At 57.9% G+C, this 20,591-nt stretch overlaps 3 protein-coding genes across 9 annotated transcripts in view; 1 reads left to right on the top strand and 2 right to left on the bottom strand.

The window, feature by feature from the left end:
- The first annotated feature begins 3,299 nt into the window (after positions 1 to 3,299).
- On the top strand, positions 3,300 to 5,441 carry GPR62 (G protein-coupled receptor 62). Of its 2 annotated transcripts, none has more exons than XM_037738385.1 (2): positions 3,300 to 3,480; positions 3,581 to 5,441. In XM_037738385.1, the coding sequence occupies exon 2, from the start codon at positions 3,601 to 3,603 to the stop codon at positions 4,690 to 4,692; it is 1,092 nt and encodes a 363-aa protein (XP_037594313.1). In that variant the 5' UTR covers positions 3,300 to 3,480; positions 3,581 to 3,600; the 3' UTR covers positions 4,693 to 5,441. The 2 variants fall into 2 exon arrangements, with proteins under 2 accessions (XP_037594313.1, XP_017402095.1); XM_017546606.2 differs by having other exon boundaries at positions 3,576 to 5,441.
- PCBP4 (poly(rC) binding protein 4) lies at positions 5,393 to 15,460 on the bottom strand. Of its 5 annotated transcripts, none has more exons than XM_017546366.2 (14): positions 15,275 to 15,458; positions 9,867 to 10,014; positions 9,066 to 9,210; positions 8,917 to 8,940; positions 8,788 to 8,820; positions 8,454 to 8,570; positions 8,117 to 8,248; positions 7,824 to 7,952; positions 7,518 to 7,592; positions 7,305 to 7,349; positions 7,164 to 7,227; positions 6,985 to 7,037; positions 6,728 to 6,897; positions 5,393 to 6,279 (listed from the first exon to the last, which is right to left on the bottom strand). In XM_017546366.2, exons 3-14 carry the CDS (start codon positions 9,144 to 9,146, stop codon positions 5,991 to 5,993), a joined length of 1,212 nt encoding a protein of 403 aa, XP_017401855.1. In that variant the 5' UTR covers positions 9,147 to 9,210; positions 9,867 to 10,014; positions 15,275 to 15,458; the 3' UTR covers positions 5,393 to 5,990. The 5 variants fall into 5 exon arrangements, with proteins under 5 accessions (XP_017401855.1, XP_017401915.1, XP_017401769.1 ...); XM_017546426.2 differs by having other exon boundaries at positions 8,454 to 8,565; XM_017546280.2 differs by lacking the exon at positions 9,867 to 10,014.
- A 1,010-nt stretch (positions 15,461 to 16,470) lies between these two features.
- ABHD14B (abhydrolase domain containing 14B) overlaps positions 16,471 to 20,591 on the bottom strand; it is a 4,988-nt gene continuing 867 nt past the window's right edge. Inside the window, exons 2-4 of one of the 2 annotated variants that reach the window (XM_017546985.2) lie at positions 19,468 to 19,706; positions 17,979 to 18,220; positions 16,471 to 17,633 (exon numbers count right to left, since the gene is read on the bottom strand). In XM_017546985.2, the coding sequence (XP_017402474.1) occupies positions 17,454 to 17,633; positions 17,979 to 18,220; positions 19,468 to 19,678 (633 nt within the window). In that variant the 5' untranslated portion in view covers positions 19,679 to 19,706 and the 3' untranslated portion in view covers positions 16,471 to 17,453. Of the gene's footprint in view, positions 17,634 to 17,978; positions 18,221 to 19,467; positions 20,325 to 20,591 lie in introns of those variants that run through there. The other variant, XM_017546918.2, reaches the window with a different exon arrangement.

Below are 20,591 nucleotides of genomic sequence, written 5' to 3'. Positions count from 1 at the left end.
GTTTCTGGCATATCCTTCCCGTGACTTTTTTATTTTGTTTTGTTTTGTGTTTTGCAAATTTTGCAATACACACACATACATACACGTGCTAACAAGGTGTTTTAATTTTTTATTCATATTAATGATGTTGAAGGGACCATGAACTCTGCAACCCGCCATAGTCTCCACCCCGCCCTAGTCCACTTTTCTCATTTGCTGCTCCCACCTGGCCCTACTGAGCTCTCTCCAGGGCCTGGTAGCTCAAGGGCTGCCCCAGACCTACAGGGCTGCCTGGGTAGAAACCAAAACTTCAAAATCCAGCTTCATCTCCTAGAAGCAAATGCCCAAGTTCAAGTTGTAGCCAAGGAAAGGAAGGGACACCTGTGTGGACGTAGCTCTAGGAAGCAAGTGACCTGGATTCCAGGTCCAACTCAGCTGTTTGATCTGGGACACATTTCTCCCCTCTCTGGGCCCTACTTTTCTCATCTGAATAATGGAGAACTACACTGGAGTCCTCTGAACTCCAGCACAAAATTAGTCAAACCAGGAGGCCCATGTCCTCTCTTCACCATCTAGATCTGCAGCGATGCTGACCATGTGCCTGTGAGGGGTGCTAGGGGGACAGGCGGTACAAGTGAGACTCATGAGATCCCTGCTCTCATGGAGCTTACATTCCAGCAAAGCAGGCTCTAAGCAAATGTGTGCATAAATGTGAAATACCACAGCAGGTAGGAAAAGTGCCGGGAAGAAAAATAAAGCAGGATAAAATGATTTGAGTGATGAGAAGGTAGAACGATTTTAGAAAAGATGGTCGCTGAAGGTCCCTCTCGAGTAGAGACCTGAATCGTGTGAGGGAGCAAGCTGTGGGCAGATCTGCAGGAAGGGTGTTCTTGCAATGGAAACACCAGATGCAAAGAAACCGGTTTTATGGGCAGAAAGAACAGCAAGCAGACTGCTGTGGCTAGAAATACTGTGAGCAAGGAGGGTGAGCTCAGAGATGGGCAGAAAAGGCAGATAATAGGGCCTAGCTCACATCACAGAGGAGCTGAGATTCTATTCTGATCTATTCTGATGATGGGAAGCTCTTGGAGGGATGAAAGCTGGGTCATGGCCCATGTGCTTTGTTTTTAGAGGGATCCACTTCAGCCACTGTGTAGAGAGTAGACGGTAGAATATATGTCAGTTAACATCCAGTCAGCAAGATAGAAATTACCCTAGGTATTTCAGACAAGGGAAATTTGATACAGGGAAAGAATTGAATGACCAAATGGGGGATGATGCGGCAATCCAAAGATTAGCAACAGCCGGAAGTCACTACCACCCTAAGACTGGAGAGATCAAGGAAGCAAATGGTGCTCTGCTGCCCAGAGGAGAGGGTCGCCCTGCAGGAGCCAGACCACAGAGGGGGCCACCTGAAGGAGCCCCTGGCTGAGCTTCAGAGGGAAGTAAATCCTGGCTTCTCCCTCCTCCCATCCACCAGCCTTCTGCTGGTAACTTCCATTGGCTGAACATACCCAAAGTCAGTCGACAAAGGAGCCTGGGAAATACAGTTCCCAGGAAGGCAGTATAACACTGGGGGAAAGAGGGATGAATCTGAGGGCAAACAGGCAGGCAGCCAGCACAAGGTACAGGAGCCGAGGCCATGACACCAGTTAGAAGGATGCTGAGATGGTCCAGCTGAGAGGTGGTAGTGGCTGGGACTTGATGGTGATGGTGAGAAATGGCTGGATTCCAGAGATCTCAGTAGATTGGACATAGGGCATGAGGGAGAGGGAGGCATCCTGATAGAGAGTTTACTGAGATGGAGAAGATTCTGTGAGGAGCAGATTGTTAGGGAAGGGTCAAGAGTCATCGTTCTGTTTTGGACATAGGAAGTTTGAGATGCCCATTAGTGAAAGTCCTGGGGAAAATGTTGAAAAGGCAGCTGGATACCCAAGGAAAGAGGAAGAGGCTTCAGATACCTTTGGAAGCTATCAAAGTATAGATGGGGTTTTGCCATGAAACTGGGTGTCTTCACCTGGGGGCGTATGTCCCACTGGAGTTACATGGCTTTCCATGAGCCAACCACAATGGGGCAGGGAACCCTGCCATTCACTGATTGGTCAGGACTGGGTTTTGTGCCTAATCAGGAAAATGGAGGGTGTGGATCTTGTTCACCCAAACTGCCTGTCCTGAGAATTCGGGAGGGGTGGTTTCCTGAAGAAAATTCATGGTGTTTAGCCAGGTATGGTGGCTCATGCCTGTAGTTCCAGCTACTCGGGAGGCTGAGGTGGGAGGATCACTTGAGTCTGGGAGGCAGAGATAACAGGGAGCCAAGATTGCACCACTGCGTTCCAGCCTGGGCAACAGACTGAGACCCTGTCTCAAAAAAAGAAAGAAAAAGAAAAGAGAGAGAGGGAAAGTGAAAAGAAAAGAAAATTAAATTTAGGGCACTCTTACCAGAAGGGGACCTGTTTGCTAGCAGCAAAAACAAAACAACAGCAACAAAAAAACCAAACAGCATCTGCCCGCTAAAGCCTCCTCTCACTTATCCCACACACTATCATGGGGCACCTATTCTGTGTGTAATTAATATTAGCTGAGCATGGCCGGGCGCAGTGGCTCATGCCTGTAATTCCAGCACTTTGGGAGGCCACGGCGCGGGCAGATCATGAGGTCAGGAGTTCAGACCAGCCTGGCCAACATAGTGAAACCTCATCTCTACTAAATACAAAAAAAATAGCCAAGCATGGTGGCGGGCGCCTGTAATCCCAGCTACTCAGGAAGCTGAGGCAGGAGAATCGCCTGAACCTGGGAGGCGGAGGTTGCAGTGAGCCGAGATCATGCCATTGCACTCCAGTCCAGGCAACAGTGTGAGACTCCGTCTCAAAAAATATATATATTAGCCGAGAACCTACTATGTGCCAGGTCCTATGCTTTTCTCTCACTTTTCCCAGCCTTCTTTCTTTCTGAGAGAACTAGTCCTCTTGGAGGCTGGGCCATGCCTAAGGGTCCTCCTGCTTCAGCTGTTGTCTCACTGCTACCGCAGTTTCCCTTTAATATGAGAGCTAAATGCTGTGATTACCCCCATTGATGAGGATGGGGGAGGAGAGGAGATGGGGGCCACTTCCCACCACTGAGAAAGGTAGAGCAGGCTCTGACTCCAAAGCCCATACTCTAACCCTCTCAAGTCTAGGCTCCAGGTGGGTGCCTGCTCTGTCCTCCGCCCCACCACCCTAGAGACACCCCCAGGCACTTCCACAGCAGAGCCTCCAGCCTTCAGCGGGCAGCTGCTAGGACCCAGGGGGCTGGCACCAGGCCCTGCCCCTCCCTTGCCAGCCCTGTGTGGCAACATCAGAGTGACAGCCAGTACCATCTCCGACAGGGGCTGAGTTGCTGGAGCTGGACTGGGGCAGGGGAGAGAGACGCCAGACTCATCCTTGCGCTCCTCCATGGGGCTGGCCAAGCCCCCGAGAGGATGGCGGCCTGGGCGTCGGAGCCACCTCCTGGGCAGCCAATGAGGTGAGGGGCCGGAGGAGCAAGGGACAGGAGGAGATAGGGACAGGTGAAGGAAATCCTGCAACTATAGGCTCTATATTTTGCCATCTACATTCCAGCGCAGGGTGAAGCCTGAGAGCCCAAATGGCCAACTCCACAGGGCTGAACACCTCGGAAGTCGCAGGCTCGGTGGCGTTGATCCTGGCAGCTGTCGTGGAGGTGGGGGCACTGCTGGGCAACGGTGCGCTGCTGGTCGTGGTGCTGCGAACGCCGGGACTGCGCGACGCGCTCTACCTGGCGCACCTGTGCGTCGTGGACCTGCTGGCGGCCGCCTCCATCATGCCGCTGGGCCTGTTGGCCGCACCCCCGCCGGGGCTGGGCCGCGTGCGCTTGGGCCCCGCGCCGTGCCGCGCCGCGCGCTTCCTCTCCGCAGCGCTGCTGCCTGCCTGCACGCTCGGTGTGGCCGCACTTGGCCTGGCGCGCTACCGCCTGATCGTGCACCCGCTGCGGCCAGGCTCGCGGCCGCCGCCTGTGCTCGTGCTCACCGCCGTATGGGCCGCAGCCGGGCTGCTGGGCGCGCTCTCCTTGCTCGGGCCGCCGCCCGCGCCGCCCCCAGCTCCTGCTCGCTGCTCGGTCCTGGCGGGGGGCCTCGGGCCCTTCCGGCCACTCTGGGCGCTGCTGGCCTTCGCGCTGCCCGCCCTCCTGCTGCTCGGCGCCTACGGCGGCATCTTCGTGGTGGCGCGTCGCGCTGCCCTGAGGCCCCCACGGCCGGCTCGCGGGTCCCGGCTCCGCTCGGACTCTCTGGATAGCCGCCTTTCCATCTTGCCGCCACTCCGGCCTCGCCTGCCCGGGGGCAAGGCGGCCCTGGCCCCAGCGCTGGCCGTGGGCCAATTTGCAGCCTGCTGGCTGCCTTATGGCTGCGCGTGCCTGGCACCCGCAGCGCAGGCCATGGAAGCCGAGGCGGCTGTCACCTGGGTCGCCTACTCGGCCTTCGCGGCTCACCCTTTCCTGTATGGCCTGCTGCAGCGCCCCGTGCGCTTGGCACTGGGCCGCCTCACTCGCCGTGCACTGCCTGGACCTCCTCGGGCTTGCACTCCGCAAGCCTGGCACCCATGGGCACTCCTGCGATGCCTCCAGAGACCCCCAGAGGGCCCTACTGTTGGCCCTTCTGAGGCGCCAGAACAGACCCCCGAGTTGGCTGGAGTTCGGTGCCCCAGCATGCCAGGGGCCACCTGAGAGCTTTCTCTCCTGAGCAGGAGAAAGGAGGGTGGTTTCCGTGGGGGCTCATCCAACCCTTACACAGGCGCCCTGCTGGACATCTGGCACTGGAACAGGAGGAGAAAGGGTGTCTGCAGCCTGGTGAGGCCCACGGACTTCTGAGAGCCAGGAAAGCTGGGGTCTGGGCCCAGCACTGCATAGCGTTGTGCACAGGCTGACCCTTCCTTAGGCCTTGGCTTTCCCATCTGCACCCTGCAGCATCTGTAAGGGCCCCTCCAGCATAGGTGGTTTGTGAAACTCACAGGTAGTCCCCAGGTCAAGGTAGGCAGGTGTCACAGAGAAGAGGGCCCTAAGGGCTCACAACCAAAGTGATCCGCCAAGCAGGGCAGGATCTGGGTTATAGCTGCAGTAGGAAGAATCACTGGAGAGACCCTCAGGACTTCCCTGACATCTGCACCAAGGAGAGTCTGGACAAAGCTACTGAAACTCCTCCGTCTGCTTCTAAAATGCCCAGAAGACAACTGGACCAGTTTGGTGTTAGAAGCAGGAGGCGGGATGACTTGACCCTCTAAGGGTCCTGAAGCCGCAGAACTGGCATGTGGAAGGCACTGAGGCCTAATTGAGGTTGGTGGATTCACACATGGGGGTCCTCCAGGACCTCAGCTGCACCCATTTTCTAGAGGTTTTCCCACCCACAACACCAGTATTTCACAACTTCTTGGTCGCTGAGAATATTTATTCAAAAAACAGGGATTGAAAAAACTGTACAGAGTGTCTGCTGCTGAGAACTGGGCCCCTGCCCCATGCCACTCCCCCAGCTACCTGGCAGTGCCCCCCCTTTGGGGTGCCCCCTGACAAGCCCAGCCAGTTCATTCCAGTCAAAAGGGTATCAGTGGAAGCAGCAAGAAATCTGCAGGTGGTGGGGAGAGAAGCCTGGCCCCAGCTACCCCCCGGCCCTCCTCCCTGACTCCCACAAGGAGTAGGCCAGGAAGCCCTAAGGGATGGGAAGTGCATGAGTGACACCAACCATGGTGGGGGCACTAGGGAGTCCCCTGGCTGATCCCTGTATCCAAGCACAGAGCTGAGGGGTAGGGCCCCCTGGCCTGGGGCTGCCACAGCTCAGACCCCTGGGCCAGAACTGCCCCCACTCTGAGAGAAGGAACTCCCATAGACGGAGGCAGGGTAGGGGGTGCATCCATGCGTCTGGGCGTTAGCGGCACTTGGGACCCCAGGGTGGAGTCTCCTTGGGCGAGTAGGGTGCGGAGGCAGCCCCCTGCTGGCGGTCCTGCCTGCCCCTGCCTGTACCTCAGCTGGCCTCAGTAGGGGGAGAATTTCTGCCGCTCAGCCTTCTTACTCCCATTAGCCGCTGCCATCTTGGCAGTGTAGGCCGCCAAGCCCGGCGGCGGCCCTGGGGAAGCAGGTGGTAGAGCCAAGAAGGGCACGGGCTTGAGGCCGATGAAGTTGGAGAGGGAGATGGCATAGGGTGTGCCCAGCAGGCCAGGGGGAGCTGTGGGCAGGGCCGTCAGGGGCGGCGAGAAGGGGGCAGGCAGGTCTGCGGGGGCCGAGCCGGGTGTCCCCCCAGAGGTAGACTTGGCCGTCTCTAGACTGGAGAGAGGGATATAGAGGGGAGATGAAGGGGAAAGTGGGAGTGAGAGAGGGGCAGTGAGGGCAGAGATGGGCATGAGATTAGATGAAAAGCAAGAGAGAGGCAGTGAAGAGAGAACAATGACATGGGTGGATGTATTTGAGGGGAAGATGGGAAGGGTGGAAGAGGAAGAAAGAACAAGCAGATACAGCATGGGGTGCAGGGAGAAATGGGGCGGCCAGAGACAGCAATGAAGAATGAGGACATGAGGCGTGGATATGGAGGCAGGAGATGGGGCAACAGAGGGTGAGTTAGGCAAAGACTGTGGGGAATTGGGGTAGGGTTAGGAGAGGCAGAGGTCCGGCCCAGACAGAGAGAGGAGGCCAGCTGTCCTCTCCCCACTCCTGCCTTTCTTGGGCACATGAGAACCATGACCTGCTCCCCCGATGTCGCCCACCCCACGCTCACCAGGCAGTGATGAGGTACTGGGCCAGGGCAATGGAGACCGGTGACCCGGTGATGGTCACATGCCGCTCCCCAGCGCCCTCTGCTTGGTTCCCGATCTTGATATGTGCCCCTGACATCTGCCGGATCTCGCTGATCTTGCTGCCCTGACGCCCGATCACACAGCCAATCAGCTAGAGGGAGGGCAGAATTCAACCCTGGGTGAGGCCCAGACCCCCAGCCTCCCTACCCACCCTCCAGCCATCCCATCCCCTGCTCACATCATTGGGAACCAAGAACTCCTGTGAGCTGGTCTGTGTGCCGGGATCCAGTCCTGAGTGGGGAAGAGGGACTGAGTGTGGTTCCAGGCCTTTCCCGCCCCACCATTTCCACTCTTCCTGGAAGGGAAGCGCTGCCCTCTTAGGACCCTCCTCTGCCTCCTTGTGCAGGGGCTGCTCACCTGGCACCACACTGGGTGTGGCAAAGGGGACCGCATGGCTTGAGAGCTGCTGGAGCTTGGTGACCTGTGCCAAAGAAGAGGGGTCAGAGGTCAGAAGAGGCTTGGTTTGGGAAGGGGTGCCTTGGGCTGTGGGTCACTCACCTCAGCTGGGGTCACAGCCCCATACTGACCCTGGACAGAGAAGCCCTGTGGAGACAAAGGGAGTAAAACAGGGATTACTGTGACATTAGGTCGGTTCAGCCAGGGTCACTCCTTCCCCTCTCCCTGAACCCCCAATTCCTTCTTCCATCCCCTCCTCCATCTCAATCCCCCTTCTCTAGTAATGTGTCCCACTGCCCCTGCTGTTCCCCTCACCTGGTTGGCGGAGAGAAGGACAGTACCTAGGGAGAGGCTCGGATGGTAGGGGATAGTGGCTCCTTTGGGTGGGGACTGGAAGGCATAAATGGGGAGGCTCTGTCAGGACCCCCTCAGGCTCTGATAACCTCCCCAGCTACCCAGTGGCCTCAGGCCCCCACCATGACCCCAGGGAAATGCACATGATCCCTGGAGTTCATCATCTATCCCTGCAGCCCTGCTCTGCCCCACCTGTGGCACAGGGGGCCCGACAAGGCAGACCCAGGGCCCATCTCCTGCCCCTCTCTCCCTGCCCCAGGGCAGCACCTCCAGGATAACAGCGCAGATCTGGCGCACACACAGGATGATGGCATCAGGCACCCCAGACACTGTAACAGCTCGCTCTGTAGAGTTGGGGAGCAGGTCCCCTGCCACCTGTACCTGGGCACCTGTAGTCTGCAAACAGAAGACAGGGGCCACTTTTGGCTGCTCCTATAACCCAGAAATGGGCTGCCCAGGCTCAGAGCTCTCTAAGGGAGAGGATGCCATCAGCCTAGCACCCCTCTTACAACTACTCCCTTGTCTGGGACTCCCTATGGGTGGTATCCCTCTCCCCTCACCTCTCGGATCTCCTTGATCTTAGTGCCGGCCTTCCCAATCAGTGAGCCACACTGGCTGGCAGGAATGACAAGGCGCAGGGTCACTGGAGGCCTGGAGACATTTCCACCATTTGCAGGAGCAGCACAAAGGTCCTAGGACAGGGAGATGGTAGGTTAGCCATGCTCATTCCTGCTACATCCACCCTGGGGTCAGGAGCATACCCTTTCCCCAGTCCCACTTCAAGGGAACACTGCCCAGGGCTTGACCTCCCCTCCCACCCACAGCCACTATCTGGGGTTGGAGTTGCGTTCCTCCCGGGGAACCATTCTTGGCCTCCTGCCCTGGCCAGCCACGGACCTCATCCAGTTTGAAAGCAATCATGGAGACTGCATGGAAGACAGCAGCTGTAGACCCGGTGATGGTGGTAATGCGTTCAGGGCAGGAGCCCTCGGAGATGGTGATCCGGGCACTGCTCTGCAGATACAGAACGAGCGCTGGGCAGTGGGGAATCTTCCCTGCTCCCTCGCCGGAACTCGTCTGCCTGCCCCGCTCAACCAGTCACGGCTCAAAACCGCCACCCTCTGGAGCACTCAGTGGTCAGCCCAGATGGAGTGGTTCAGGGAAAAGGTGGGGCAGGGATCTCCCCTCCACATCAAGTGCCTTTGGCTCCTACCCCAAACTCCATCCTCACCTGCTCCCGGATTCGCTTTACAGTCTCGCCCTTCTGTGGAAGACAAAACAGGATCACTCTTAACCTTAGAGGTCCCAGGGCCGAGGCCTCAGCTGGAGAGGGATGTACAGAGCAGAGCTGGTCACCTACCTTCCCGATGATGCTGCCTACTTCCTGCAGACAAGACAAGAGCTGTCAGATGGGTGCCAGTACCCAGGCCCAGCCCCTCCCCACTGGGACACCCAGTGAAATCCAGCCCAGCCCAGCCCGGCCTCGCCTGGCCTCCATGTCCCGCTCACCTTCCCGTGCATCAGCATCCGTAGCGTGAGGGTGATGCTGAGCTCTGGCTCCTCCTCCAGCCCCCCATCCGAGCCGCTCATCCTGTCAGGCGGGGCTGGGGCCACAGCGACCTGCGAGTATGTCCACGCTGCGGCCTGGCCGGCTCTGGCAGGGGCAGCCAAAGAGGGATTCAAGAGGAGCCCAGTTCACCCTGCCCCTGCCCTTACATGGGAACCCCAGAGCTGGGCTAGCCAAACTCCCAGAGGAAAGAGACTGCATGGACCTTGAGTGCCACACATCCCTCTGACCAGGGTGCTTATGTGTGTCTCACAAGCTGTGTAAGCCTGGGGAGCCATTCGACCCTTCTGAGCCTCAGCTTCCCCATCTGTAGAAGGGGATACAAATTCCCATCTCCAAAGAGTGACGAAAATTAAAACAATAAGCCCATACAGGGTAGGTACCTAGTCTTTCCCTTACCCTGAGACACTAAAAGAAATACTAAATAGGAATCTATGGGCATCCAGAGAGGAGAGCCTCCTCCCTGACCTCTTGGACGAGGGAACCTCTGTGGATGGGGGCTTGATGGTGGAGTGCAGGCTGAAAGTTTACTCCATACAAAAGGCACTTGCATCCCGAGGCCATATCCTATACTGGCTGGAGCACAGAGGAGCAGTTGTGGAGGAAGCTGGAGTGGCCTTGGGAAGTCTTGGAGGGAGGGAGGGAGGCCTCAGATATCGTCAGGTCTTGCCCTGCCTGGTAAAGGCTTGAGGGAGGACTGAGGGGGGAATTGAGCCACACCTCCAGAGGCCACTCCCACCTACCAGAAGTCACTAGAGCAGAGGCTCACTACAGACACCTCTGGGCAGGGTTCATTCAGCACTGGGCTGCAGTGGGTGGGGCACAGGGTGTCAGGGGACTGGCAGTTCTGCACATTGGTTTCCAATCTCTCTCCTATGTGCTGAAAATGGCCTTGGGAACAGGAGGGAAGAAGTGTCCAGGCTGGCCACACTCCCAGCCTGGAACACTTTCTACTGTACCAGAAGCAAGTCACTTGGGCTCTGAGTCTCAATTTCCTCACTCATAAAATGGAGGGAACATCTCTCCCTGGGACTGCGTGATGGGTAAGAAAAGGATTTGGTGGGCTGCGGGAATGTCAAGGCCATTAACTGATGGAGGAAGGTGGAGCCTGAGATTAGCTGCTGGGATTAGCTCCACCACCAGCCCTCCCCACCCGACCCCTTTTCAGGCCCAACTTAATCCTGAACCTTAATCCTGCTTGGAAATCCCTCTCCTTAGGCGGCTGTCTCCTGCCAAGGCTCAGCCTTGATGGGGAGCTCACTAGGGGACCAGAACCCTATGGGGAAAACAGGGAGTAGGACCAACTGGTGCTAAGTCTGGGCCAAGCCCAAGCCCTAACACTGCAAATTCCTCCTGCCCAGGAGGGTGTGCGGGCGAAGGACGAGTGTGCTGGGCTTGGAACGCTCCAGAGGTCTCTGGGTGCCTTCCTCCTCAGCCCCCTGCCCCATCCTGACATGACAGGAAAGGGCATCAAGCTCTGTCCAATGCCCTCTTCTGAACTCCCCTTGCTAGCTGAAGTGTGAGCACGGAAGGGGAAGGCGACTCCCAGCCTGGCTCCTTCTCAGAAGCCCGGGGAAGCCACCATACAGCGTAAGGTCTGTTTCCTCACTTCTCCAACAGAGGTGACACCCTGCTCCCCTGCGTGCAGCTGCTCCTCCTTCCATTTGAGTTCTGCCATAGGCACTCCAGAGGGTGGAGAGGAGCAGTGGATGTGGGGACTGTGCTCTCCGAGCATCCTGGCCAGCCTCACGCTGGCTGCCCTTGCTAGACATTCCCCCAGCTGCCTGCACTTCCCCCATCAAAGCACTTGTGATGACGCGCTTGTTTCTGCCTCTCTGGACAGCCAAGCCCAGGAGCCCAGGAGCCCAGGAGCCCAGGAGCCCCTTGGAGCAGGAGCCATGGCTGCTGCCTTTCCTTACGTCCCCAGGGCTCAGTTCAGAGCCAGGCCAGAGAAGGTGCTCAGAACAGACTGAAGCAAGTCACTGGAACTCAGCTAACATACTGGTTAGCTGAACAGATGAATTCATTGCACAGGAGAACCTGATGCCTGGAGAGTATCAGTAACCTGCCCAAGGTCACAGAGAGATGGGACATGGTGGGCCTAGCATTGCTAGTGTGAGGCTATCCAAAGCCCCATCTGCCTCCCCTTTCAGGCTGCTCCTGTCTGGATCTGTTAGTCCTCTTCCTGGAGGGCAGGCTCCTTCGGAAGTGGGGACTGGGCTTCAGTCGTTTCTGAGAACTTTGCCTGGCTAGTAGACAGGGATACTATTTGGAAAGGACTGACAACTTGTCCAGAGCCTCAGTCATAAGTTCCAAAATTTTCTGGGGCTCAAAGACCCCCTTGGGATGGTAACCAGTGGGAGACCTGACATTGTCCCCATACCATCTTTACATCACCTCTTGTGGCTCCAGGAAAAAATGGGGCAGGAGGTCTGGAACATGGCCAGAACTGGAGCTTCTGCCATGAAAAGATGCCTGGGTGCCCAGCAGAGACCCACCACCCCAAGTCTAGCGGGTAACCTTGGCCAGTTCCTCATCTGACCTAGGCCTCAGTTTACCCACCTGTATTGTGTTTAGGAGCTGGGGGCAAGGAGAGAGTTGCTGGTCTCTCTGCACCCTTCCTGTTCTGAAAGACTCTCAAGGTTTTTGCCATCTTAAGGAAAGATCAAGGGGTACTGACCCATGTCCTTCAAATTATTCTCCTAGGGCCCAAGGAACAAGCAGCCCCATAAGGCATCACTGGCTCCCCCTGCCCTCACTGGGGCTCTAGGGAGTTATTTGCTGCTGCAGCCTGGTGGGCCCTGGGTCTCTGCCAGGCCACCCACGTGGCAGCCACACAACATGCCACACTGACCTCCAGCTCACCTCCGAGAGTGCCCAGCCCCCTCTGTCAGCAGGGCTCCCTGGCAGAACACACCAAGCTCACACTGGACCTCTGACATCGGGCATTCCCTCCTGACTCCCAGACCCCCTCCCCAGCCTCGGTGCCCACCCCTTCTGTCCCTGGCTTTCTGCCACTCAGGCTGGAGGGGGCGGGTGGTGACAGCTGTGTAAGCGATGGCGACTGCCCCCTTCCTGCCCCTCCCCCTCAGCTGTCTCTCTCTCTCTCTCTCATGACAGCTGCCCAAAGGGCCGGGGGCTTAGCCAGCTCCCCCCACATGCAGGGATCAAGTGTCCACCCTGCCTTTGTTCTGGAGCAAGAACAATCCAGGGGAGGGGAGGGTTCCTGGGGCCAGGCGATTCAAGTAGACTGGCCCACCCCTTGGGGGATTCCCTCCGCTCTGCTGGCCAGAATGTCTGGACCAGCTGGGGCCTGTGGACCCACCTGGACTTCACTCTCCATCTCATATACCCCCCATCCCCTCAGCACCCCCAGCTCCCCGCCTAGCAGCCTACTTCTTTCCCAGCCACACTAGCCACACCCAGTGATGCTGGGGAATGGCTCAGAGCATCCTGGGAGGCAGGGTGTGATGGGGGTGGACCCTTGGCCTGAGCAGGTCTGCACCGAGGGCTCCAAACTCTCCTGCCCATCCCCTTCTCCAGGGATGCTCACTCTCCTGACTAGCCAGGCCTTCACAAGAACTGCCCCAGCATCCTCAGACACATGTGCCCAGCCTCTTGGCCTCCCAGCTTCCCAGGATGGCCAACCATCTCCAGCTGGGAGAGGAGAAGAGGAGTAAGGAGCCTCAGGTGAGCATCCTGGGGTCCACAAGCTCCAGCCTCTGGCTTTTTCATTCAGATATGCCACACAGACAAAGTGCCAGGAAGGGAAAGGCAGCTCTGACAAGTTGGCAGGTGCCAGAAATGCTACAGCTTCCTTTACAGCATCATTAGGCAGCCCCCCAGGAGACTTCAGAACCAAGGTAAACCAAGTCAAGCCTGGCTCTGGCTGGGCTCCAGGAGAAAGGCCATGGTCTCATGCTACCCATCCCCTCACTGTCTCATCCACATTGAGAAAGGTCTCTAGCTCCCATTCTCTGTTCTGAAAACTGTATGCTTACTCTCCTGCTCAACAGCTACCCATGGCTCCCCAGTGCCCAAAGAATAAAGCCTGAGCTCCCCGGACAGGCCATCAAGGACCGCATGATCCAGCCTCTGCCTCTCTGGTCTCATCTCCACCCCATCCTCCACACATCCCAGGCTGCAGAACACACTTAGCATCTCCAGCCCTTCAGGCCTTTGTCCAGGCTGACCTCAGCTCAAAATGCCCGTCCTCCTCACTCTCTGTCAAAATCCTTCTCAAATGCCACCTCCTCTGTGTAGCCCTCCCCAGGCTTACAAGTCGATGTGATCACTCAGGCCCCTGTGCCCCTCAAAGATGTTGCTGCAACTCAAAGAAGTCCCCATTGGGCATTTCTGAGCCTGTCTTTACATGATACAGAGAGCTCCAGAAAAAGGAAATTTGAGACAGGATCAGGCTCAGTGTGCAGGGAGAAGAGTTGAGGCTCACGGGGCCTGAGGACTTTTGGAACCAAAGATGGTGCTGAGGTTCCCAGAGGAGTAATGAGAGTAGAGTGAGAAGACCCAGACATGAGGGACCAGCCACATGGCAGAGGTAGGACCTGCCTGGACAGGATTCCTGGTTCCTTTCTCAGCATCCCCAGCCCTACTCCTGCTGTTTTACCAGGACTAGGGGCTCCTGAGGTATGCTGCTGGGGTGGGGGATTTGGGCTGTGCTTTAGGTTTTCAGAGGGTGGGAGCAGAGTGCGTCTCCTTATGGAAAAGGGGGACTGAAAGAAGAGTTGGGGGTTGGGGTACATTTCACAAGTGGAGTTGGACTCAGCCTGTCACAGCTGGAAAGGCCTCACCGATCACAAGAGAAGCCCGAGGCCCAGAGAGGAATGGAAACGTTTGTAAGGCTACATGGAAGGCAACTGGCAGAGCTGGGAGATCTAAGGAGTCTACCTGTGCAGCTCAGAGCCCTCCTAAAGAGGTCAGCGCCACTGGGCAATGGTGATGGAGGCTGCAGGGACAGCAGTGATGGGAGTAGGGAGGCTGGACAGCCTGTCTGGGGACACAGGGTGGGGCAAACCAGCCTCCTCAGTGGCCTGGGCCTGCCAGGGTGTGTGGGCTGCCTGCTCCCAGCCCCCCACCCTGAGCATGCAAGAAGAACAATCCCCTTGTGTTTGGGCAGCCTGAGCCTGCATGCTGATGAAGGCTAGGGGGTGGGGGCTGGGATGGGGGTGCCCTAGAGGTTGAGGGGGTTCCAGGACCTGGAAAGGCCAGGAGATCTTTCAGATGAGGAAAGCATAGGGTCCCAGGTACTTGTCCTGAGCCAATGAGGGTGACCCAGGGAACAGGGAGGGCAGGAGCTCAGCTCCTAAGGAGTTCATGGGTTCTAAGAGCCTTTGGAAGGAGAAGGAGAGCCCCTGGGAACACATGTCCTGTGGGTTCAGCATGAACATGATCATCCTGGGCTTGGTGGGGAGAAAGGAATGCAACCGGTCCTGGGTGCATCACCTTGGAGACCACCCCCCTGGGTGCTGGGGCCGGGTGGGGCACTGGGTGCCACAGGTCTCAAGATGGCGGGCCAGGGATAGGGGAGCAAGGAGGCGGGCACCTCCCTCTCCTGGCCAGGCAGGCATGAGAGCCAGGCTGAAGTGAGTAGCACAGCCTCCCACCCCCATCCCCCAGGACCCCAGCCAAGAAGCTAGGTCAGAGCTGAAGGGCTGAAGAGCTATGGGGCAGGAGGGACCACTCTGAGCCCCCAGCTGTCATCTCCATACACCCCTGGCCTGGAGGTCTGTCTCTGGCTCACCCAAGGACTGCAGAGGATGGGAAGGGGTGTGTGTCCAGCCAGAAGCTACAGGGGAGTGGCAGATGAGGGCAGAGATGGAGCAGAACTAGAACCCAGAGCAGGCGGCAGAGAGAGGAGCAGGCCCAAAGGATAGAAACAGCGAGTGGGATGGGGGCCTCAAATCTGGGATCTAAGGTCCAGGAAGCCCCTCCCTGGAGCCGGGTGCTCCTCTGGCAGACCAGCGCCCCCAACCTGTGCAGGCCTCAGCCGTGTGGGACAGGGAGCGTATTCCTCACAGTCTCGCAGTCTTCCAAACCCGGGACCCCAACCGAGGGATCCGGGCACGGGCTCCCTGCCCCCGGACTAACCCCCAAACTTCGCGGCCCGCCGTGCCCCGCCCGGCCCGCGCCCTACCTCGTTGGGGCTGTCCTGCAGCGGCGGCGGCGGCGGCACGGCGGCTGGGCCGCTCAGTCCCACATTGTCCCCGGGAGAGGCGGCCGCTCACAACTGCGAGTGACATCAGCTGCGAACAATGAGGGGTTTGACAGGCGCGGAGCCCGGCCGGCCCGGAGCCCGGCTCCGCGCCCCCCCCACCCCCCGGCCCGCCCGGCCCGGCCCCTCCCCGCCCCCTCCCCGGATCCGATTACAGCGCGGCGGGCCCGCCCCAGCCGCCCCAGTGCCGCAGCCGCCCGCCCCGCCCCGCCCCGCGCGCCGCGGTGCGCCCCGAGCGGCGGCCGCTTCCGGGAGGGCTCGGGCGACCCTTCCCCTGCCGCTCCCAGAGCCCGGCGGGTTGCGACCACGGGCGTCCGGACTGAAGCGCGGTTCGCAGCCCCTTCCCCGCGCCGCCCGCGCTGCGCCCGGCTCCGAGCCCCTCAGCTCCCGCCAGGCCAGTCCTTCCGGCCCGGGCCGCCAGCCCGACGCCTCTGCCGAGCCCCCTGCACCCCCCATCCCCTCCTCGGCCCCGCCGCCAGCCCCCGCTCCGCTTCGCTCCGGGCCGGAGTCCCTCAGAGCTCCGGCTGCGATCCCGCGCCCCGCCCAGCTCCCGGCTCTGCTCCCTGCGCGCCATCCTCCGCTCGGGCTCGCGCCCACCGAGACCCGCTCCCCTCGGCCACCCACAGCTGCATGGCCCGGCCCTGGTCCGCGCAGGATAGGCTGGAGGAGGGGCCTGAGAGTCGTGTGGCCCTGTGCACCCGGCTCTGTGATAACCCCGAATCTAACCCCGAAATTCCTTTTGGGGCTAGGGTCGCAAGGGACGGGCTCCGTTGAGTCTTTTACTGGGGAAAGGATAGTAGTGGAGGAGGAGCTGAACTGTTCTCAAGTCCCCCGGATCTCCTCCGGCTCGCCGTCGGGGGAGCAACTGTCCTCCCCCTCTCCTCCATAATCGGCTCAGCCTGGTCCCACTGACCTCCACCTCCCCCAGCAGCTGAGTCTCTTGGCACCTGGGTATGTGTGGGTGGGGAGGGGAATCCAATCTCCCTTCCTTTCCATCTGGCCTGGTGGACAAAGGGCAGGGGGACCATCTGGTCCTGCCGGAGTGGGGGAGGGGCCCGCACTGTTGGTCCCAGGGATGGGGGAGGGGCGGCGCTTTTTAGACGCAGGAGCCGGTGAGATCTAATTGCATCACTTTATTTCACCGACCTCCACTCTGGCTCCCACCCCTCAAGCCTCAGAGCAGGAATCAAGCTTCGCTGAGAAGCCTCAGGCTTGGTAGCTTGGGGAGATGCAGAGCACCCAGAAGGAAGGGTAAAAGCAAGGGGACAGAGCGGTGGCCCTCCCTTTCTGGGGGCCACTTCTGGCCTGGGGCCAGCTGAAACCTGTGGCTGAGTAGCTTTCAGGGCTGGCCACACCCTAAGCCTTGCAAAAGGGTCTCCTGCAAGGGCTGACCCATGGGGTCCCCACCTCCCCAGCCATGGTTAGAAGTGCTCATGTGTGCAAGTGCTTCTTTGGAGGCTCAAGTATGCATGTGTTAGGCGAACGTGATAACCACTACACTACGGAAACACCCCCTCAAGTATGCATGTGTGTATATGCACAGCTGCACATGAGAAGGTGCATGCTGGTCCAGAGTTACATGTACCTATGCAGTTGCTCTCAAGCGAAGGGTCATATTGGGGAACATGGATGGCTCTAAACACGTAAGCGTGCATGTGGGCATGTATGTATGTGGGGAAGTGGGTGTTGGGGGAAGGGCTGGCCTGCAGGGCATTTGCAGAAGGAGGAAGGGTGGCAGGGGAAGGCTGGGAAGGGCAGAGGAAGGAGTAAAAGCCAGGCAGGAAAGTGGAAGAATAGGAGAAGCATATCTAAAGGATTACCCTCCACCGGCTTATGTTCCTTGATTCCTGAGGTTTCTTTCTCTTGATTTTACCTCCTCAATCTATTACTGCAAAAGAAAGAAACAGAAAAGACAAACAGACTACAAAAGACAAGAACCCAGACATATAGACAGACGCACCTGTTGCATGTGCATGGGCCAGAGCCCATGAGAGAAGAGAGGGCGTGTGGTGTGTGTGTGTGAAAGAGAGAGAGAGAGAGAGAGAGAGAAGAGAGAGATCAGAGCAGGCAAGCAGCCCACCCCCTGCAGCAGTGCTGTGCTTCACTCCAGCCCCTGCAGGAAGTCTAGCAGCCCCGTATGCCACTCCTCCGGTTTGTCCAGGTAACAGGGGTGCCCCGCCCCCTTCATGATCAGCACTTGGTGGTTGGGCAGGTGCTTCAGGTGCTCAAAGCTGGTCTGACCCATGGGGTCCTGGTCTCCATATACAATCAGAGCCGGAGTCTGAGAGGAAGGAATGGTGGGGGGCAGAGTCAACAGGGACCTGCCATGTCAGCTCCAGTCCTCCCCACCACTTCAGTCTCTCCCTGGGACTACCCCATATAAGGGAGAGAGACAAGCTGGCCCACTGCATGGTGGCACAGATTGGTGTTTGCCCCAGTAAACAATTTAGCACAGGGCTCGGCACAGTAGCTTGCTGAGTAAACCAAAAGGGTGGAGTTGGGCAGCCAGCTCCTCCCAGAAGACGCCCCTTGGTTACCCAGCCCCCAGATAAGGAAGGCCCAGGAATGCACCCTTCCTTGCTCCTTGCTCCTGGCAGGGACACCTCAGCCTCCCACACAAGGGTACCTTCACACTGGCATAGTTGGCAGCATTGATTTTGTCAGTGCAGATGGGGGCCACTGGCACATAGCCCCGGAGCTGGGAGCCAGGGGCCGTCAGGAAGGGCAGGGAGTACATGCCACTCAGTGATGGACTGATCACAACTGGGGAGCCCAGCTCCAAGGCATCCACCACAGCTGCCAAGAAGCTCCCAGGAGCCAGCTCCCCAATAGGGGCAGGGGCTGCTGCTTCCTTGGAGTGCCCCAGACCTGCAGGGATTGAAGTGTGGAAAAGACAAGACCAGAGCAGTGAATGGCAAAACAAGGGAGATGGTCCCTCTCTCCAGGAAGCCCTCCTAGATCACTTTCTCTGTGGCCAGGTTCCTATAACATCCAGTGTGCCCACGTTTATTCCTACAGTAGCCTCACTCTATCCTATCTGTGCCAAGCATGAGGCATTTCTCTCCACGTCTGTGCCCGTCTCCCCAGCAGTAAGTGTCCCGGAGAGAATCAAGCTGTGAAGCCCAGTAAGTCTGGGTCCAGAACCCAATTCTGCATCTCCTGTCTATGTGACCTTGGGTGGGTTCCCTCCGTCCTCTCTCAGCTGCTCAGTTTCCCCGTCTGTTAAAGGGAGAAAACAAAAGTATCTGCCATTTAAGATTACTGTGAAAATTAACTGCGTGAAAAGCAGCTGGCCCTGGATTGGCACAGGAGAGGCTCCTGAAGGATAGTGGCTGAGGGGCAGGTTCTGCACTCATAGCTCCTCCTCCAGTCATTCAGGCTTCACCAACAAGATTAGCTCCAGACCTTCACCCTGAAGCTCAAGCCAACTCACTGTTGGCAACAATCCTGCCTGGGCTGGAGGCCTGCCCTTGAGCCCTGTGGAAACCATACCATCCCTAGCATGAGGGGATTGGGTCAGCCAGGCTGCCCCTGGCACCAAGGGTTGGGACCCAGCCGTCTGGGTTATGACAGGCAGTCTGGGCACTGACCCTACCTCCCCTGGAACCCAGCTCAAGGCTTTGCATGTGGGATCACAACTGGGGGCCTAGCCACCCACCAGGCCCTGCCTCGTATCCCAAGGCTTCAGAAGACTCAGGTCTCACTCCTTAGGGCTTTCCAAAAGCCTATGGTTATGACACAGTCAAAATATTTTACTTCCAGTTTGCTGAGCACCCATTACTCTGTGTCAGGTACTAGCCACATACTCACATGGATTAGCTTATTCCGTTCTCATTAGAGCCAGCCCCAAACATGAGTGTGGTTTTCTTCCCATTACAGATGAGGAAACAGAGGCTCAGAGACACTGAGACACTGCCCAGGTAACAGTGAGGAGCAGCTGGGTGGTCAGGACCACATGTGGATCAAGACTGCTCAGAGGCCCTTGCAGTGTGATTGACCAAACTCTGTCAAGCTCAGGGCCCAGCCTGGCTGGGTCCTCCCGATCCTATACCCCCCACCTGTGGGTCCCTGATGAGACTCCCCAACCCCTGCCCAGAAGCCTGCCCCTTAAGTACCTGGGAGGTCAATGGCCACAGCCTGGTAGCCAGCCTGGGCCAGCCTGCGCAGTGTACCCAGGTTCTGCCAGGTCTCGGAGGAGAAGCGGATACCATGCAGCAGCAGTACAGAGAAGCGAGCCTGCCCGCTGCCAGGCCGGGCCTCTCGGAAGAAGAGACCCTGGCCCTGCACCTGAATGGTGCCCTCACGCTGCTCCACGCTTGCCGCCATGCCTGCCGCTGCTGTGCTGGTGTAGGGCCTGTGATTCAAAGCCATGATGATGAGGGGCCAGAGAACACCCTGCCCAGGAGGAGAAGGGAGGCTGCCAGAGACAGGGTGGGGGTCCCACAGGACCAGCAAGGAAGCCTCCAGGAGGCTTCCAGAACTTTAGGAACATGCTTTGGGCTCAGGAGGATAGATGTTATTTCTGCCTCTGCCATTCACTTTATTGTGTAACCCTGGGCCTCAGCTTCTTGATCTGAAATATGGGAACAATAAAGCCAACCTCAAAAATTAGGAAGTTTACAAAAAAAATCATCAGTGGGGGTGCCTGCTGTAAAAACTCAATATGTGGGGCCCCCATTGTGATTACCATTCTTATTCTCATTGTTATCCTTTTCTAGAAATGGGGATAATTCAATAGCACTAGGTCACAGGCAGTTGACAGTATTAAATAAGGCGATGTATGTGCCATGCCTACCATGTAAGAAGGGGTCACTGCTCAATCAGCAGTAAGTACCCACTCTGGTACTTCAACAGTAAGTTACAGGTTTACAGGTCATGGGTTGGCAACGCAGACCAGAGGGAGCCCAAATTGAGGTAAAAAACCCATTTTCTTTTTCTTTTTTGGAAACTCTTGTTGCCCAGGCTGGAGTGCAGTGGCATGATCTCAGCTCACTGCAACCTCCACCTCCTGGATTCAAGCGATTCTCCTGCCTCAGCTTCCTGAGTAGCTGGGTTTACCATGCCCGGCTAATTTTTGTATTTTTAGTAGAGACGGGGTCGCGTCCTGTTGGCCAGGCTGGTCTGGAACTCCTGACTTCAAGTAATCCGCCCACCTTGGCTTCCCAAAATGCTGGGTTTACAGGCGTGAGCCACTGCGCCCAGACTAAAAGCCCATTTTCTTCTTTTTTTTTTTTTTTTT

The sequence above is a fragment of the Cebus imitator genome, unplaced genomic scaffold (assembly GCF_001604975.1).
Source record: "Cebus imitator isolate Cc_AM_T3 unplaced genomic scaffold, Cebus_imitator-1.0 Scaffold0, whole genome shotgun sequence".
Lineage (NCBI taxonomy): Eukaryota > Metazoa > Chordata > Mammalia > Primates > Cebidae > Cebus > Cebus imitator.
This window is presented reverse-complemented; position numbering and strand designations above follow the sequence as displayed.

Coding starts and splice junctions, on each gene's coding strand:
- GPR62 (XM_037738385.1), top strand. CDS start 3,601: ATGGCCAACTCCACAGGGCTGAACACCTCGGAAGTCGCAGGCTCGGTG.
- PCBP4 (XM_017546366.2), bottom strand. CDS start 9,146: ATGAGCGGCTCGGATGGGGGGCTGGAGGAGGAGCCAGAGCTCAGCATC. Junction 6,898..6,984: donor AGTTCTTGGTTCCCAATGAT/GTGAGCAGGGGA, acceptor CCCTCCCTCTAG/CTGATTGGCTGTGTGATCGG. Junction 6,280..6,727: donor CAGTACCTCATCACTGCCTG/GTGAGCGTGGGG, acceptor CCCTCTCTCCAG/TCTAGAGACGGCCAAGTCTA.